Raw genomic sequence first — 20,494 nt, forward strand, 5'->3', positions numbered from 1 at the left:
TGCACAATGTTTAAGTGAAAACAGGTATTTGGGGATTTCACTGAAGATATCAAAACAGCTGCAAATTTCAGGACAACTAGCTTTGGGATAAAAGTAAAAATGTAACAAGTTCAAAACTGACATAAATACTTCAATTTCACACATTTAATTGTTTGAGATAAGTTTCACGTCATTCATGGTCCAAATTAACATTTTTCTCTACAAAACAATCATCTATAGCCAGAGAGAAGTAATTGGAATTATACTCCAGCTCAGCCAGAAAATTTTTTCTGCATTTAAGTAACCCTGCTGTTACTGAAATACTAAAATACTTAAGTGAATACTGTGAACAAGACGGTTCTAAAAGCTACAGGAGAGACTAAGATTAACTTTTCTTCATTTATTTGTCAAACATTCACTCAAAACTGAACAAATGAAAGAGGAGATTGAGGAGCTAGTGATGAATCGAATAAACTCCTAACTTTAAATTCTAGTACCATCACCTTTCCGGCCTAAATAGTACAAACGATGCAGAGAAAGGAAAGGGAGAGGGGGTCTTGGAGAATGCTGGTAGAGAACAGGATATAGCAAGATCACAATTGTAAGGAAAACACTTATTAAAATGCCCACAATGTGTCAGGCTACATATACAGCAGGTAGTACATGTTACGAAAGAGATCAGCTCTTAGCAGTTACCCAGTTTATTTGAGTCATGCAGATAGAAAATAACAATGTCTAAGACTCCAAACCCAGAGCACAGAGGTCTCTCCAATGTACCATAAACTCTACTGTCTTCTCCGGAATAGGCTGGTACCACATTCCAGGCTCATTACTAAGAGATAAGCTTCCTGGCCTCCGTAAGCTTACAGAAGATCAAGAATAATAAATGTGTAACAGCAGTTATTTACACATTTTACGGATGTGCCAAAAGAACGGTTATAAACTCTAGATTCAAGTTTCACATGGGCCATGTTAGGACTTCCATAATTTACTTTTGAAAGAACTGAATGTCAAGGGGGTAACATAAAATGTGTGAGTTATTTTAAGCTACAATTTGCTAGTATTTAATTAGAATGGCTACCTTCCAGAGCTTACTGGTATGTTTTAGCTGTCTTTTATCCTTGGTCAACAGCAGAGGCTTTGCAAATTAGCATAATAAGTGACAGAAATAAGTTTTCATTTGTGAAAGTAGTGGTTAACTACTAGACACAAGTGGTTACCTAATAGCATAAAAGATAGTAGAAATGGGATCTCACTGGTGGAATCAGTGACATTCAAGATGAGCTGACTGGCTAAAATATTTGCCAGAAGAGGGTAAAGAATTTTGCAACACCGTAGCTGAGACGAGTGTTTCTCAAACTATCTATAGAGACAGATCAGGATTTTTATTTCCAACCTCTTATAAACCAGTATTTTTGTAAAATACAGTGAAAAGGAATTATAAGACACTGCAGCAACGTTAAATCATCTTAAAAGTTTCTAACATGCTTACTCTCAATTTCTATACTTGTCACAGACCAGTCATCAATAGTTAATAACCTGGCACTGGTCCATGGATCACACTTTGGGTAGCACTGGCTTGGACCATTAAGGATATTATTCTGTCTTGGTCCCTCCTTTACCCTCACTCTAGATATTGGGTAGAGGATTCCGGTTGCTTGAGGCTGACAATACTGTCTCATCTGGTTCAAGTGAAACTTTCGTGCAAGGTTCGATTTAATCACCCCAAAGAAGAAAGAGGACTTCACCAAGCTTATAAGAACAGGTGGACGGTGCCAGCTTGCATAATGAACTCTTATTGCAGATTCTGGACTGGGACTTGCTTTCATTATAACCTGACAACTGGGTTGTAGAGAAGCAACTAATCCTCATTGGTAGGTACTACTGTCTATCAAAAAAACTTCTAAGAGTATACATGACAAAACTGACTTACATTAATTTACAGTCATCAGTGCCCAATATATAAAAAAGTGATATTGACCAATAATTTTTAAAGAAATGAGTGACTATTAAGTCTGCTGAATTCTTTTTGGAAAATGTTTTATCTTGAGATACTGCCTCTTGGAAAAAGGTGTCAGTACCTAATAGATGTCTCTGAGGACGGCACCGAGGCTGAGGGAGCTTTTATCAAGAGAGCAGATTCAGAATAGTGCCACGGTTATTACAATCAGGACATGTAAACAGAACAGTACAGTATAACTAGGGAAAAAAAAGAACACTTATTTGTTGACACCATGCTAAGATAAAAGAAGTTAATGAATCATTGAATATACTAAACACATAGTCATTTCAAAGGGATTATAAAATAAAATATCCCAAATTTTATTCTCCAAAAATGTTAAAAAGATTCACCCTAATACAAGTGTGATATTGCATATATTCAACCTTCTAACAGGATCTTTTTGGAACCTTAATTCAAGCTTTATAAGAACACTTCTAATTACGGGTTGGCCAAAAAATTCGTTCGGGTTTTTCCATAAGATATTACCAAAAACCCAAACGAACTTTTTGACCAACCCAATGAATTTTTTACCACCAAATTTTTTTAATAGAATGTTATTTTCTGAAAGCTGTAATTTAAAGAGTAACATTAAAAGATAGCATTTGAGGCTTATATTTTCCACACGTGTACTGACAATGGCAGTAGTCGTGTTTGATGACAAAGGTCAAGGAGAAGACCATTTCACTTTGTTGCTGCCACATCTCATAGAGGGGCAGTAAGAGGATACCTGAGTCTCTGACACCGCTTACATTCAGAGGTCGCAGGAGTCACTGCTGTGTACTCTCATGGAGAGTGTCATGCTGGCACCTAAAAGCATACATTCCCCAGAACGTGGAACAGAACAAGACCCAAATCCTCCCCATACAGGAGCTGCAATTAACTCTGTGTTTACAGCTGGATTTTTTGGATTATTTCAGTCAATGTTAGTTACCTGTTGACTTGGGAAATGTTTATCTTTGTATATGTCATAATATCTAATACCATACCTGGTAATGTGGTAAGCACATAATAATTATATTTTCAAATGCATTGTGATTATATGTAGTTAATAATTATTTCATGTTTTAATCATTAGAACCAGAAAGATAGCAAAATGTTATTAGTAATGATCCTACTTCACTTCTATGAGAGAAATTTGCATTCTTTCTCTTTCATTCATTCATTCACCTATATATCTAGCCCTGGAATAGGGACTGATAAATTCCGGACATTATAGAAAAAAAGTTGAAATATCTTAGTTTGTTTTCCAAAAGCTAAGATGTCACAGGGGGAAAAGTAACAGATACTTTAAAAAACTGTAATAAATTCAAGTATGTAATCTCAAAGAAAATTAGATTCCCCTTAAAGGTTCCCATATACCATCATTTTATGTCTGGCAGATGGCAAACAACAAGAAAGATGATAAATTTTAAAAGTGAAAGTATCAGTAAAATATTACAGGGTCAGATGGTATTTTCTAAGATGTGTTTAGCCCTAGGGAGGATTACCCCTTCAAACGAGGGATAATCTGATAGTAGTATCTAAAATATGATATACTTTATATCAGAACTGCTGAGTAGCACCCAACTCTTGGCTTTGGAAGAATGAAAATTGCCAAGGGATTGTCAAGATGATGACTTTGATAGTGAGCGAGACAGCAAAATGAAGCAGAGATTTTCTTTATGGCCCATTTTCTGATTTTTAACTTTTTGTCCCCTGTATTTCCTTCTGTCTCCACACTCCATTCTTACTACTAGAAAAAAAATAAGGCAATCACACAAATGGGGTCCCCTGACAAAACCTGAGCTTTTCAACCTCAGCTCACTTCTTCCTTTTATGCACATACTGACTCCCTATTACACTGACCACGGCACCTGGTTGATACTTTTCTACATAAATATCCACAGATTTCCTACTCTGTTGTGCATCAGGACCATGACCTCACTCCACGAATTTCATGAAAAAAAATGGAACACTCTGGCATGACTCTTCAAATTTCATATATTTACCCCAGAAACAAGATTATTTCTGGCCAAATTTTTAATTAGAATCTCAGATTAGACAGAGCTTCCAGTTTATAGAAAATCTGTAGTGTAGAATATCAGCTGAACACCACCACCAAAGGGAGGAAATCGGGGAAGAAGAAAACTGACAAACCTTGGAAGGAGGGGGGATTCTGATCGAGAACTGGCTGTATCTCAAGTCAATGGAATCAAAAAGAGACCACAGTATATTAACCAAAACATAAAGGGACAGGACACTGAACCCTCCACCCTCCATTTTGCCTGACAGCATGGAGGAACTGAGCACCTTTCTCTAAATTAAATCAGTGAAGACCTTTAAGAAAAATGAACTGATAAGTTCTACACTTAAACTTACATCCTTTACTCTTATGTCTGAGGAAGCATGAAGGGGTCTTTCTCTCCAACACTTACCTTTCTAACTATGTTCACAACTGTTCCTGTTTAAACAGTTTCTCCTGTCAATATATTTCTAATCCTTACCCCTCTGCCTCTAAACAAGCTCAGATAGAAATATCCTTGTATTCTAAAGACCACATCTCTCACTTTATAGCAGAACTCCTCCAAAGAGCAGTCCTCCTGTAACAAGGCCTACTAATTTCTAACATGGTTTGCAAATTTCCGGCTCTTTCGAAAATGATTCACCTAACCTGGCATTACTTCTCCTCAAGGGATCAGAAGTAATTGATAGTTAGACACTTCTCTTCATAAAACCTTTGCCACTGACTTGTTTTATTTCATAGATAATTCCTCTCTCTCCTCTTATTTCCCATATACAAGCACTGACCATTCACCTTCACTGACCTCAACTCTCACCCCTCCAACTAAGGCTTCTTTTCAGCCTTGTATTTCTATCTCCAACCACTCTTTGGAACTTCCAAATCCATGGTTACAAATAAATCCACTGGAGAATGCCAAAGCCCATCTTCTTAACTATTACACAGTACTGCCACCCTTGCTTTTCCTTCCCAAAACTACCACCCAGGCTCTCATTCCTTCCTGGCTTGGTTGCTATAGGAACCATAAGCAAGAAATGTGGGTGGCCTATAGATGCTGAAATTTCATTTCAAATGTCACTATAATGCAAAGATTGTTCTGTTCCCACACTTGATATGATCCCTTGCTCCTGTGAACCCACAGAAGTGTCTGACGGGCGCAAGAGATAAGCTTCAGTCTCAGTCCCCTACTAGCTGCACGACAAGGTGAAGTCACCTAACCGCTCTGTAACTTAGTTTCCTCATCTACTGAAAAATCTCACAAGGCTGTTGTGAGGACGAAATACAGGAAAAAATACACATTTCACAGAATTATGTCTGGCCCACATTAAGCACTCAATATACATTAGCAATGATTAACTTCATTCTCTCCTGCATTTCAGTCATGTCCATACAGCTCTCATCATCCTACTAGACAAACATGTGCCTATTCATGTCTACAGGGAGTCCTTACCCCATAAGGGACAGTCTAGAAATAAGAGTGATATTGGACAAGGGGCAGCTAACCTCAGAAGGCTCACCTCAAAAAAAAAAGAATGTTGTAAATTGAGACAAGGAACCGAGTAGACCAAGTTTTTATATGCAATACAGCAAACATAAGAAGGATGAATAACTGAACATAAAATTGAGAGTATGGAAAGAAAAAATAAATGTTATTTAAGAACTAAAGATACTCTTGGGATTCCCTGGTGGTGCAGTGGTTGAGGGTTCGCCTGCCGATGTGGGGGACACGGGTTCGTGCCCCGGTCCGGGGGGATCCCACATGCCGTGGAGAGGCTGGGCCCGTGAGCCGTGGCTGCTGGGCCTGAGCGTCCAGAGCCTGTGCTCCACGGCGGGAGAGGCCACGACAGTGAGAGGCCCGCGTACCGCAAAAAAAAAAAAGAACTAAAGGTACTCTTATTATACACAATGTGATCAAACAAGTAGTGGTCTCAGCTCATCCACAATCTAGCATGATATGAAATTTTCAACTTCTTCCTTGGCTAAAGCAACTAATATACTCCTTTTACATTTTAAGTTAGAAACGTAACAAAGCATAACAACTCTGTAGAGTTTAATAGTAACTTTGCTAAATTACCAATACATGTAATAAAACTTGCTGAAAATGGGGTCCTTTCCCTAACTGATGGATAGAAAATTTATATGAAACATATATCCATATTTAATTTCAAAGCCATAAAACTTTGAAAAGTGTAAGATTTTGATGGAGATGATAATTTTTGCCTGAAAGAAATAATTATCCGTAGAACTCTTTTAAAACATTTAAATGTAAATGAAAAAAAGCAATGAGCTCTACTGGAGGTAAAAAAAATAAAATTCAAGGTAAAGATGTTAAGAGTGATACTGTCGACAAACACTCATGGAGAGACTTTCATCCGAGAACAAGTGATAAGGCTCCAACAGATTCAGGAAAATGATTAGTCGTCAGAGAAGTTCAGAGACTCTTATCGCAACGAGTGACAGCACAGATTAATGCTCTCAACAGCAAAAGAATGTTTGCTAATTTATTTACTAAGAGGCAATTCTATACTGTAATATGAGAGATGTGAGAGGATGAGAACGTGAAAGGAAATACCCAGTGAGCTTTAAAAAAGTCTATAGCCTCATTATAAGAAACACTAAATCCAAGAGAAGAAAAATTCAGATTATAAATATATGAAAAATTTTAACTTAATGCTATTTAAAATGGCTACCTAAGGGAAATTTTGAAAAATACACGGCAAAATAAATTAGTAGTGGCTTGAAAATACAACACTGATGCAGCATTTATTGAGTGCTCACTTTGTCCTGGACCCTGAAGTCAGAGATAATAACAGTGATGACTGAAATACCTTCTGAATTCACGAAGCTCATAACTAAGTAGAAGATATAAACTATGCATCCTGAGAAGTGCCACAATCAAGGTAAACAGGGAATGTTGTAGACGCACAACGGAAAGATGGAGGTATTTAGCCTGGTCAGGAGGGGAGGAACAAGCAGCCACCCAAAGAAAGGGGCACACAAGTGCGTACCGCAAGATTACCCGCGAGTAAGTGGAGAAATGGTAAGACACGCCAGGGGATCCTTACAGCACACAGACAGGCCTGGAGTCGAGAGAGAGAAGGACCTTGAGGCTGAGAATGTCAAGTAGTTCAGTGAGACTGAATACTGGAGTGTGAGGTGGGGAGTGACAGAATGGAGAAGTACGGAGACTAAAAATATAAAGTATCTTTGAAAACAAACAGTTAAAATCGACACTCAGCAGGTCACAAGTAGCTACAAAGTCACCTTGATCCTAAGATAACAGATTCTAATACAAAAGGGTTTGACAAACCCTAAAATAATAACATACTTAAAGGAATGTGCCAGTCAAAAAGGAGTTGATCAGTCCTGTGTTTTTTTTTAAAAATGAGACTATCAGAAACATTTAGACTTTGCCCCTCTAAAGACATTGTTTAGGAGAAAGTACACTTAGCCAAACTCCAAGTATTACGGAGCAAGTAGCAAGGCAATTTGTACTGCAACAAGAAATTAACATGATCCCATTCAACTTTCTAATTATAGAACTCAATTATTCATTCATAAGTGAACATTCATAAGTGAACATTCATAAGTGAACATAAATCCCTACTGTGTACATACTTCTGTGTACTAAGGATACAATGATAAAAAAGAAAGTCAATTCCCTACCTTCATGGAGCTTATTACATGCCAGTGAGGGGAGACAATTACAACATAGATGGACATATGTCTATTTCAATACCCAGAAATGTTACAAAGGAAAATAAGGCAAATATGGAGGAAAGGAAATGTAGGTATGCTGAAATTTTAATAGGAATTTGAATTCAGGCGTCAAAAACAACAGCAGCAGCAATGCAGGATGTGAAGGAAGGTGAAGAGTGACTGAGACAGAGGCAACAGCAAACAGCCTTACACCCATAACTTGGCTCAGGCTCCAGAGGATATATCAGATTCTCCGGTCAATGCGACAGCTACGCTTCTGACTGTTAAATTCTGACTTAGTCGCTAGTAGTCTCTGAGCTTGATGAGTCCAGGTTTATGAATCTTCCACACTGAAGGCCAGACACTGGTCCTGGACAAGTTCACAAAGTAAACTGAAAGTGCCCAAGGGCTTTTAGGGAAAAGCCAAATGTCTTCTTCAACAGTCCCCGGTCTTTGGCAGCAGTGGGGAGGATGAACCAGAGGTGGATGATAAGGCAAGAGAAAAGACAACCAGTGACAACACAGCTGCAACAGTGCAGGAGGAAAGGACAGCACTGGCTTGGAGAGAGGTAGAAAGATGCTGGGGCAGGAAAGATAAGTTCACCCGTTCTCAGTGGGAAAGATCATGAAGAAAGCAAAGGGCAGAAGGAGGACAATTTTTAAAAAGAGAGAAGGAAGATTAAAATTTAAAAGGAGCAGAAGGCTTAAATCTGTGGGAAATGTGAGGCAGCTACATGAATGGAGGGACTTTCATGAGGTTTGAATTTAAATGTATTACCAGACTATGATAATATAAAGTGGGAAATAAGTAACTTTCTCAAATGGAGTCACTATTTAAAAGAACCAAATTCAACAAACGCAAATAAAACCAAGTATGACTGATTATACCAGGAGTTATAATCAGGCAGAACTTCAGACCAACATGGCAATTAAAGAGTACTTCATATTCAGTCACGATGTTTATCTTCAGTTTAAGGCTCATAAAAGTAACATTTAAAAATATTCATTTCAGATAGTTAATAATCAAAATATGGTTAGGATCTTGGGCAATATTTACTATAATGCTATTGAAAAAAACAGTCAAAGATGATGGGTGTATTAACCATTTCACAGAATGAAATACTCTTCTTGTGCTTCCCTGGCGGCGCAGTGGTTGAGAGTCCGCCTGCCGATGCGGGGGATGCGGGTTCGTGCCCTGGTCGGGGAAGATCCCACAATGCCGCGGAGCAGCTGGGTCCGTGAGCCATGGCCACTAAGCCTGTGCGTCCGGAGCCTGTGCTCCGCAACGAGAGGCCACAAGAGTGGCCCACGTACCACAAAAAAAAAAAAAAAAAGAAGGAGAAGTAATACTCTTCTTGAAAAGATTTTAACCAAGGGCAGAGCTGGAAAACAAAATCCACGTTTATTACCAAAAAGAAGTTAGAGTAATGTTAATCAAAGAAAAAAACACTTGCTGCATATATAAGTGCAACTGCATACAGGGAACATCTTAGAGGGAACGATACTCATGTCTGATTTTTTTAAAAATTCATTTTTGATTTTTCTTTCCCAAGGAAATGTTCAACTACTTTTCTGTGTCATATAGCCAGGAAAATTCATGGAGTATATTAAATATTTTATGAGTTAGAGAAAAGCTTACCCAGTGTTGATGGAAATGATTTCTATCAGTGGATTCTTCCTAATCTTTGGCAAATCCAGTCGTGCTCCCCCCAACCGTTTTCCATTATCCTTTTTCTGACCCAGCAGTCTCACAGAGTGACCTTCAAATAAAGCATAGAAAACACGTTAGCATGAGTCATACAACTTCACTTTAATTTACTGCTTTCAACAAATGTGTTAATATTTGCATTTAACTTTTTCTTTTATGAAAACAAATAAAAACAACCCGGAGAAGATATGATCACTGAACCTAAGAAATACTACCAAAGGGAAAGGCAGCGGTGTTCAAGTCCTACAGTCAAAAGTGCTTTGCTTAGAATATCTGCACATTAATACTGCACAGATGAGAGAAATAAAAATATCCTCAGAGTGTCATTCCACAGGTACGAATGGTCCCTAACATAGACCAGATATGTAAATATATGAAGCAGGAAGGGTTCACTTGGGCACTGGCCCTGCAGGCCAAGTGCAAAAGCAGATCATCTGCTCAAAGCAAACTGTAAATCAAAGAAGTAAAGAATTAAAAAGTTGAGATAAAATGACACTCTAGGGCGGCTTCGCTTGGTGGCGCAGTGGTTGAGAGTCCGCCTGCCGATGCAGGGGACACGGGTTCGTGTCCTGGTCCGGGAAGATCCCACATGCCGCGGAGCAGCTGGGCCCGTGAGCCATGGCCGCTGAGCCTGCGCGTCCAGAGCCTGTGCTCCGCAACAGGAGACACCACAACAGTGAGAGGCCCGCGTACCGCAAAAAAAAAAAGACACTCTAGGGTTGGATTTTTTAAGAACAAACAAAAGCTTTTAAACTTATTTTTTTTAAAACGTTACAAAAGAATCAGAACACTTCTAAGACCCATTAAAATGTTGAATTAATTGTAGTTACAGAAAAGTTGGAAGAATAGAATAATTCCCATCTCCTTGATATTCACTAAATATTATTTTCCATATTTATCACTTTCTCTATATACATATTATTTTTTATAACTTTACTGAAGTACATCCTGTAAAACTCACCCATTGTAAGTACACAATTCAATGATTTTAAATAAACTTATACAGTTGTACAATCATCACAACCCATTTTTAGAACATTTCCATCACCCCCAAAACTCTCTCAAGCTTATTTATAGTCTATCCATGCTCCCATACCAAATATATTACATTTTGCTAATCTATCAACCAGCTGATGAACACTTGGACTGTTCCCAATTAACACCTTTTATAATAATGCTTCTATGAATATCTGAATACAGATCTTCATGCGGACATATGTGTTCACCTCTCTTAGATAGATTCCTAGGAAAAGAATTGTGGGTTATATCATAAATTTATATTCACTTTTATAAGAAATAACTTTTCCAAAGAAGTGCTCCCATTTTATATCCCACCAGCAATGTATGAGGGTTTGAGTTTCTCCATATCACCAAGACCTCACTCATACTGTAACTTCTGACAACAGCTATTCTAGTGGGCATGCAGTGGTATATTATTGTGCTTTGAATGAATAATACGCATTCCATAATGACTAACAATATTGAGCACCTTTTCGTGTGATTAGCCAATTGTATTCCCATTTGGTAAAATGTTGTCATGGTTAATTTTTATGCGTCAACTTGCCTGGGCCACAGGGTGCCGAGACATTTAGCCAAACATTATTTTGGGTGTGTCTGTGAGGGTGTTTCTGGATGAGACTGACATTTCAATCAGTAGACTGAGTAAGGCACACTGCTCTCTCTAACACTGGTGGGCATTATCCAATTAATCAAAGACCTGAATAGAACAAAAATGCTGAGTAAGAGGGAACTAACTCCTCCTGTCTGACTACTGAGCTGAGTAACTGGTCTTTTCCAGCCTTCAGACTCAAGACTGAAATATCAGCTCTTCTTGGGTCTCGCACCTGCCCAGTTGCCAGCTGTAACTTACACCAACAACTCTCCTGATTCTCAGACCTTTGGACCTGGACTGGAACTACACATCAGCTCTCTACAGTCTTCACCTTGCCGACTACAGACACTGGGAATTTTCAGCCTCCTTAATGGTGGGAGCCAATACCTTATAATACATCTCATGACACACACACACACACACACACACACACACACACACACACACACACACACACACACACACACACACACACACACACACACCCCTATTGGTTCTCTTTCTCTGAAGAACCCTCACTAATATAAATGTCTATTCCAGTATTTTGTCAATATTTTAGTTATAGCATTTGTCTTATTGAATTATAAGAATTCTTTTCATATTCTGGTTATATGACCTTTCTGAGATATATAATTTTTAAATATTTTCTCTCAGTCTGTGGCTTATAGTTTCACTTTCATAATGGCATCTTTTGAAAATTAAAGTTTTTTTTAATATAATGAAGTTCAACTTATCAATATTTTATTTTACAGCTCATGCTCTGGGTGTCATATCTCTGCCTAGCCCAAGAGCACAAAGATTTCTCCTACATTTTCTTCCACAAGTTTTTTTTTTTTTTAACATCTTTATTGGGGTATAATTGCTTTACAATGGTGTGTTAGTTTCTGCTTTATAACAAAGTGAATCAGTTATACATATACATATGTTCCCATATGTCTTCCCTCTTGCGTCTCCCTCCCTCCCACCCTCCCTATCCCACCCCTCCAGGCTGTCACAAAGCACCGAGCCAATATCCCTGTGCTATGCGGCTGCTTCCCACTAGCTATCTACCTTACGTTTGTTAGTGTGTATATGTCCATGACTCTCTCTCGCCCTGTCACAGCTCACCCTTCCCCCTCCCCATATCCTCAAGTCCGTTCTCCAGTAGGTCTGCGTCTTTATTCCTGTCTTACCCCTAGGTTCTTCATGACATTTTTTTTTTCTTCTTGAATTCCATATGTGTGTGTTAGCATACGGTATTTGTCTTTTTCTTTCTGACTTACTTCACTCTGTATGACAGACTCTAGGTCTATCCACCTCATTACAAATAGCTCAATTTCGTTCTTCCACAAGTTTTATCATTTTCACTCTTATAATTAGGTCTAGGATACACTGTGTTACTTTTTGTGTATAATAAAGGTCTAAGTTTATTTTTGCACATGGATAGTCAATTGTCCCAGAATCATTTCTTTTCCTTCTTTCTCCTTTGTGCCACTGCCATCACACATATTAACATATACAGTTGTATAAACCCTAAAATACAGTGCTACAATTGTTGTTTTATACAGTTGTATGTTTTTTAAAGAAAAATGTGAAAAAAATATATTTATAAAGTACTATATATTTACCCACATAATTACCACTTCCAGCACTCTTCATTTCCTCCTGGGGATTTCCATTTGGTACCACTTTCTGCCTGAAAAATTGTCTTCAGTATTTCTTGTAAATCAAGTCTGCTAGCAAAAAATTTTTTATTTGGAAATGTCTTTATTTTGCTTCATTTGTGAAGGATACTTTTGCTGGATATATCAACAGAATTCTTAGTTGACAGTTTTGTTCCTTGAGCACTGAATATATCACTCCACTGTCTTTGACCTCTAGTGCTTCTGGTGAGAAGTCGACTATTAATCTTGTTGTTCTCTGGTACACAGTATGTCATTTTTCTCTTATGCTGCCAAGATTTTCCCTCTCTTTCTACAATGACTACAATGTGTATAGGTATGGATATCTGGGACTTCTCTACATGGAATTCATTTAGCTTTTTGGATCCGAAAGTAATGGTTTTCATAAAATTTGCGAAGTTTTCATCCAGTACGGTTTAAAACTACTGTTATTGCTGTTGCTGTTTTTCACTGTATCCTTTTCTTTTGTGATTCCCATGACACATTTTTTGGTGTGCCAGATGTTGTCCCAATGGTCCCTGAGGCCCTTTTCATTTTTCCTCTTTTCTTCTATCCAAATCAGATCATTTCCCTTGGTCTATCCACAGATTTTTTTCTTCGGCCATCTCAAATCTGCAGTTGAGCCCCTCTAATGAATGTTTTCATTTCAGCTACTGTACTTTTCAACTCCAGATTTCCTATTGGTTCTCTTTTATAATTCCTATCATTTTGTGATTCTGTACTCAAGTCACCGTCATCATCCTTTTCTTAAATGCTTTTCACATCGTTTCACTTAGTTCTTTCAAGTCTTTGCTAAATCCAACACTTCTGGCCGCTCAACGACAGTCGATACTGACTGCTTTTTTCCCACTTGAACGTGGTTATACGTGGTTTCTTTGTATGTATCATAATATTTTGTTAAATACTAGAAATTTTAGCTAATATATTGTAGCAACTCTCAATTCACATTAATCACCCAAAGTGTAGTCTATGAAGTTTATGTCTCCACAATGAATGGTCATTAATCTCCTTTCTTAGCTTTTTTGGCTTTCTTCCCTCCAAAGCGTCACTTCCCAGCAGTCAATTCTGTATCTGCATAGCAAAGCTAAGTCAAGGACTGGTCACGTATATGCTCAAACACCTTAAACCAGTAAGATTCCTAACGATGTGCTGATTGATCTGTGTATGAGACGAGAGCATTCAAACTTAGGGCCATTTTCAAGCCTGCCCCACCTTTTACTTTCTCCTGGGCTTTCTTGGGTCCTCTCCCACCTTCTCACGATGTGCATACAAGCTCCAGCCAACAGATAAGTGTAGGCAGCTTGGGCCCACTCTGCTCCCTGTTGTGCCTGTGCACAACGTCCAATCAATTTACAGTTTGCGAAGACTCATCAAGCATCCTCTCTCTGTCTCACCTCCCAGAAGTCTCTACTAAATCCATGGCTAGTCTGTCTGTCTACCACTCCTGCCAAACAGGCCTACAACTTCAGGTGTGTAGAGCCAGAGACACCCCATCCCCTAACCCCCCGCCCCCCGTCACGCGCCATAAACACCTTCACTTTCCCAAACAGTCCTCCAAGTCAACTGAGCCTTCTTGGGAGCAGCAGTGAAGCTGCTGGTTTTTACAGCCTGCCCTGCCCTGGTTGAACAACCTTGCCCACAGAGCTGAGGAAGGAAAACGGCAGGAGCACCAGGCACAAACACCACAGACTCACACTGTTCTTACCCAAAGCTCAGTTGTTTGCACAAATAAACACTTCTCATTTGCTGACTGCTTTTACTCACTTTCCAGAAAGCAAGAATGGCTTGTTTCTGACCATGTGTCCAGCTTTGTTGTTGCTTGTGGGGAGATCTGTTGACCTTCTCACACAGTCGTGCCACAAGCTAATCAGAGCCCACTTTTTAAAAGCAATTATTTAAAATAACTTCAAATACGTAATTAGTACAGATATAAGATTCTAAGCAATTATATGTATGTTTCATCACCCCTCATTTCAGAAAGATATACTGCTTAAACATCTCCTGTACAGACAGCTTTTCAGGACCAGAAGTAATAAAACCATCAGTCATGGCCTTTTTTGTACTAATCGCTTTAATAAGAAACATTAAGTACTTCATTCATTCTGAAAATTCTTGCTCTGATGGAGAAACACAGTTAGACTCAAGCATTTGGCATACCAGATTTCACAGATTTTCAAGATAAGTTGAACTCTTCAATCACAAGTCCAGTTAATGAAGAGGTGAGCAAGATTGGCATGATAACATAATAGTTCTCTGAGAGATGCCAAAAGTTCAATAATGACTACGCAAAGGCATGCTATTTTCATACCAGCCTGAGACAAATTTCATTATATCCTGCTGAGACTTCAGCAATATGAGCCTGTACTAATAACATTTGATAAATTATTCATCTCCAACTATCTACATGCAAATAAAGGAACATATCCTGCCTGATGATATAATGAGTTATTTTCCAATCCAATGATTCATTAAAGAGTGGCAGACCTAGCAACAGTCTGTTTTTTTCTTTAATTGAAAAATATACCACACTAAAAACAAAGTAGGAAATAACATAAAAGTCCCTCATTATATCTGGTCAAAGATGAAAGAAAGGAAATTCAACCACATAATGATTATTTTTTAAAAAAACAGACTAGCAGAATAGAACTTTTATACTTGTTATACCATCTTTTTAAAAAATCCTTTTGCAAACAGAATTGCTATTTCAAAGTAACTCCTTAAATCTATAGACCACAGAATAAAAACATATACTACAAATCAATACCCATTATATGTGCAGTTATCAATATTATTACCCTCTAAAACAAACTGAAATTTGACAGAATAAATAATAAAACTGAAGGAGATGTCTTAAAGAAGGTGTATCTGTGGGACGAAAAGGAAAGGAAACAAGGACTCAGGAACAGGGAAACATGCTGAAGGAATAAAAATGTGAAAGGTAAAAAGGAAACTTTGGGAGCAAATTTATACTGAAAATGAACATGCTATACTTATGAAGGGACCAAGCCGTAAGGACCACCATTAGACACTCACACACTGCTTCTCTATACAATCCCTTCTGATTAGTCACTGATGCCTAGCACTGTGAAAGAAAAAGAACACTGCTCAATGAGTACCAATTTATTTTGTGACTACTGCGGATTTCATCACCCTTTGTGGCTAGACTGAAGAGAAGGAGAGGAAGAAAAGAAATCAGGACAACAGAGTTTGAAAGAAAAGGAGAGTGAAAATATTGGTTTTTACATCATTTCAATCACACGTAATAAGAAATTAAAGGAGGACGTATTAATAGGAACAGATGGGAACAATGATGCTCAGTGTGACCAGATAAACTGATAATAACATGAGACCACTGAGGAGACAGGGATAAAGATGTAAGTTATTAAAATAGAAATATGCAATTTTAATCCAAGGATGAAAAACGAAGACTGCCTTATATGTAGAATGGGACATACTCAAATGTTCTATTTCCAAGATTTTATCTTTCCCATTTTCAATGTAAATTCACATTTCATCTCCTCTAAATAATGGTCAAATATGTCTCAGTGGGCTTATTAACCATCTTTAATAAACATCTAAGTTGTTACTTACAAGTGTCACATAAAATTCAGTCCTGTTAAACCAAATTTAATTTTAAGCCCGAGGCTTTCAGCAGTTATTTATAAATCAGCTACAAAACCCTGATTCTGTGCTCGTTTTTACATTTGATCTAATCCAGTAAAGAATGTTACTAAACTATTTTTTTAGCTAAAATTATTATATATTACAAAGTATTGAACCAAAAGCTAGTTTGTTTTATATAATTCACTATTATATGCACACCTGTGAATTCATAACACTGAAAAACCTACACGAAAAAAGGCATATTTTGTACAATAATGGCTATACTCGTTGAATCAATATTCAGTGTGGTTTATGGATCTTCATGAGCAAATAATCTTTCCCAAATCCCACAGTGCTAACTGCACTGAACATTATTAGAGCTGAGGAAAAACATCCCACCCATACATACTAGAAAGCCCTGTCTGTCAACATGTCAAGAAGCCAATTATAATGGTCATTCAAAAGCAGAAAAGTACCCACCCCTGTAATATAAGCATATATGTAAACACATATGCGCGCGTGCGCGCGCACGCGCGCGCACACACACACACACACTGATAGAAACAGGACTACCTACAAAATACGTATTTATTAATTAAATTATGTTTCTACATACAAAGCAATCGTTCCCCCTCTGGTTCTCAAAGCTAAAGTCATTTGTACAAGTTAGCCTTAGAATATCATTACACATTATAGAAGCACCAATAATCTGGCAACTTGGACTCCAATTGTTTATTTCTTTTTCCTTTAATTTCTTTTTCTTCTAAAGCCTCTATAAACAGCCAGACTTTCCTTCAATACTTCATTCTTCTCACCTAATTTTAAAGGCCATTCACTGTTTCCTTAATATGTTACCACCCACCTCCACTACCACCAGAGAGGCCTCATGCCAAGTTGCTGTCATCTCTTATACTAACTGCTCTCACTTCACACAAATTCAGTCCTATTAACAGACATTCTGAAGACCTATCTGAACCCTAAGCTCTGGGTCGTCCTGCTGGAAAGCTTCCTAATAAAAGCAAACCCAACCCAATGCTGGGGCAGAGGGTAAGAGAAGACTGGTAGATATACAAACAAAAACAAAAACAAAAAAATGAGTAAATGCACTACAGACATCAATTCTCACTTAAGAGACCCCATCAATTTGAATATTGTTTAAGAATATTAGAAAGGAAAGTTCAGTTTACTGTTTTTCTACAAAATGCTTGGAGCTGTTACTCAGCATGGCCTCCAAAGGCTTTTTAACTACTTAATTACACAGAAAAACAAAAATTTAGCCCAAGTTTGTCTCTGCTCCGTTCAATGTCATTCCTCATATGTCAGCTCCTCCCAAGAAAGCAAGCACTCTCTAATGGTCACACTAAGTAACTCTCCTGACATATTCTCATTTTAAAAGAAGAAAGCAAAGTGAAACAAAGATGCTGGGTTAAGTGAAAGAAGCAGCTAGTCTGGGTTGGAAAACTTTACCCGAAATGCTAGAATTGACTCAAAACACAAGATCATTACAATTCAAGCGCCAATTTTAGCTACTAAGATTTCAGCAATTACTAAGAATTTAAATGTTAACTAGAACGATGACACCTAGAAAAAAACATTAAAATAAGAGAAGAATGGTAAGAATCAACTGTCCAAAAAGACAGAATTCAAAGCGTGAATCAAAGTATAAGCAAAGAGAGCCTCTACTAAGGTCCTGATGTTACCAGCATGCATTTCCAGAGTTTTGGGCTGGAGAGGAAGCTAAGATAGGGACAGAACACAAAGTTTAAATCCCCTCAAAGTTTGAGGGTTATTTAATATCAAAATTCTTCTTGCACAAAAAAGTATCTACACTATAATTATAATGACGTGAAATTTATGTATGATCCAGAACTGTGGAAGATGTAAAGATGAAAACATGTTGGAATGGAGAATTCTAAGGCAACTTTTTCTTCCATTCGTACAGCACTGTTGGTACAACTAATGACAACTATTTTCAAGTCATCATACTGGACAAAGAATACATAAAATAAATAATCCACATAAGCAAGATGTCTTCTTATAGTAATGGAAATACCTTCTGGAGGCAAACTACCAGAAGCATTTAATTTTATGAATTAATTACATCTTTTGCAAGCAGATATACCTTTTATGACAGTGGGAGATTTATACGGTGCCAACTTACTTTTCACAATCTAAATCAAGTGTATATCAAAATACTCACAAGTCAAAGCACTCGCACATCAGTTAACTCCACCTCAGTACTGACCCTTAAAAGAACTCAGGTGGTTGGCTGTCTTGCTACAGTAGGCTCCCCTGAATTCTATATATTTCTCTTCTTTTTTTCCCCACACTCTATTTATTTACTTTTTTATTTTTAAAATTTGTGTTGAAGTATAGTTGCTTTACAATGCTGCGTTAGTTTTTACCATACAGCGAAGTGAATCTGCTATACGTATACATATATCCCCTTTTTTGGATTTCCTTCCCATTTAGGTCACCACACATCTCCTGAATTCTAAATTTCAGTAGCTCCAAGGCTTTAATGTTTTGGGGTGGTTTTTTTTTGTTTGTTTTGTTTTGTTTGTGGTACGTGGGCCTCTCACTGCTGTGGCCTCTCCCGTTGCGGAGCACAGGCTCCGGACGCACAGGCTCAGTGGCCGTGGCTCACGGGCCCAGCCGCTCCGCGGCATGTGGGATCTTCCCAGACCGGGGCACAAACCCATGTCCCCTGTATAGGCAGGCGGACTCTCAACCACTGCACCACCAGGGGAGCCCTGGGGTGTTTTTTTTAACATCTTTATTGGAGTATAATTGCTTTACAATGGTGTGTCAGTTTCTGCTATATAACAAAGTGAACCAGCCATACGTATACATATATCCCCATATCCCCTCCCTCTTGCATCTCCCTCCCACCCTCCCTATCCCACCCCTCTAGGTGGTCACAAAGCACCGAGCTGATCTCCCTGTGCTATGCAGCTGCTTCCCACTAGCTATCTATTTTACCTTTGGTAGTGTATATATGTCCACACCACTCTCTCACTTTGTCCCAGCTTCCCCTTCCCCCTCCCCAGCTTTAATGTTTATGGCATAAAGCTACTCAGTACTTCCGTTTCAGTAAGTAAAGCATCCATGGCAGCAATGCAAAAACTTAATCACTGCTCATGCTCAAACCCATATTCCCCAAATTACTGCACCAGGTGATGAAAGCAGAGATAACAGACCTAATAACAGATGGCATTCAAGCTCCTAAAAAAAAAAAAAGAGAGAGAGAGAGAGAACAACACTATACAAGAATAAGGAACCTGTAAGCCACACTTAGCTCAGATCCCTACATCCGATCATGAAGGAAAATGTCAAGCTCCTCCTGCAACTCTTCAAACCCTTATAAAGTGTCACCGAGGAGCGGTGGGAGGCAGTATAAAGGCAACCTAAAGGGGGGAAGTCAGGGAAGGGGCATCCGGCACTTACTTGTTGGCTTTAAATTCACAATCTTAGTCCTCAACCCCTTGTGACTGGCATTACCAATGCCCTTCTGGAGAAATGAAGACAGTGAAATAAGTGTAGAAACGTACGGAAAACAAAGAGGATGGACATTTTACATCACAACACAATACACTAATGCACATGCATAACCGAAACAGAAGTTCCAAAATGCTACAGATGAGTAAAAAATGAAGTAGGTTTGAAATATTATTTTATCAATATTTAGATACAACATAAAGACTCCCCAAACCCAACCCCCCCGCCAAAAAAAAAAACCTATTCTGTCCTGAGTCATCACAATGACTTCTGCCCTAAAGCGACTTACAGTCTTGAGGAAAACAACTTGTAAACAAATAACTGGAATGAAATGTCAGACATGGTCTGATCAGTGTTTTTAAGGACAGTAGATCACCATGAGAGAGTGGTCAACTCTCCTAAAAAAAGACCAGGAAAGGCTTCGAGGAGAAATGACACTGTAGTGTGGGAGGCTGAGCAGGCCAGAAACAAGTTACATACACAACTACATAGATTTCCCAATACATCCGGACACAACACTGCTAACACAGCCAGCACAGATCTTTGCTACAAATCCTGTCTGTTCATCTTCTGCTTCTTAAACCAGCCTATCGCTAAAACCAGAATTCACTGAAAAGATTTATTAAGACTTGGCATAAAGGAGCTCCACTGTGAAAAACCCCACCTTCAAAAATTAAATGCCTCTAAACATAGTTTATGAGATAGGAATTATGTGGGTTTGAGATATGCATTC

The 20,494-nt window shown here is 38.3% G+C and overlaps 1 protein-coding gene across 10 annotated transcripts in view; it reads right to left on the bottom strand.

The window, feature by feature from the left end:
- The window catches only part of CDKAL1 (CDK5 regulatory subunit associated protein 1 like 1), a 651,341-nt gene that overhangs the window by 427,523 nt on the left and 203,324 nt on the right, over window positions 1–20,494 (bottom strand). For all 10 annotated transcript variants that reach the window (XM_030881291.2, XM_030881294.2, XM_070046775.1 and 7 more), the window contains one exon: window positions 9,319–9,439. In XM_030881291.2, coding sequence (XP_030737151.1) covers window positions 9,319–9,439 — 121 coding nt within the window. The remainder of the gene's footprint in view (window positions 1–9,318; window positions 9,440–20,494) is intronic.

Source organism: Globicephala melas, chromosome 11 (genome assembly GCF_963455315.2).
Source record: "Globicephala melas chromosome 11, mGloMel1.2, whole genome shotgun sequence".
Classification (NCBI taxonomy): domain Eukaryota; kingdom Metazoa; phylum Chordata; class Mammalia; order Artiodactyla; family Delphinidae; genus Globicephala; species Globicephala melas.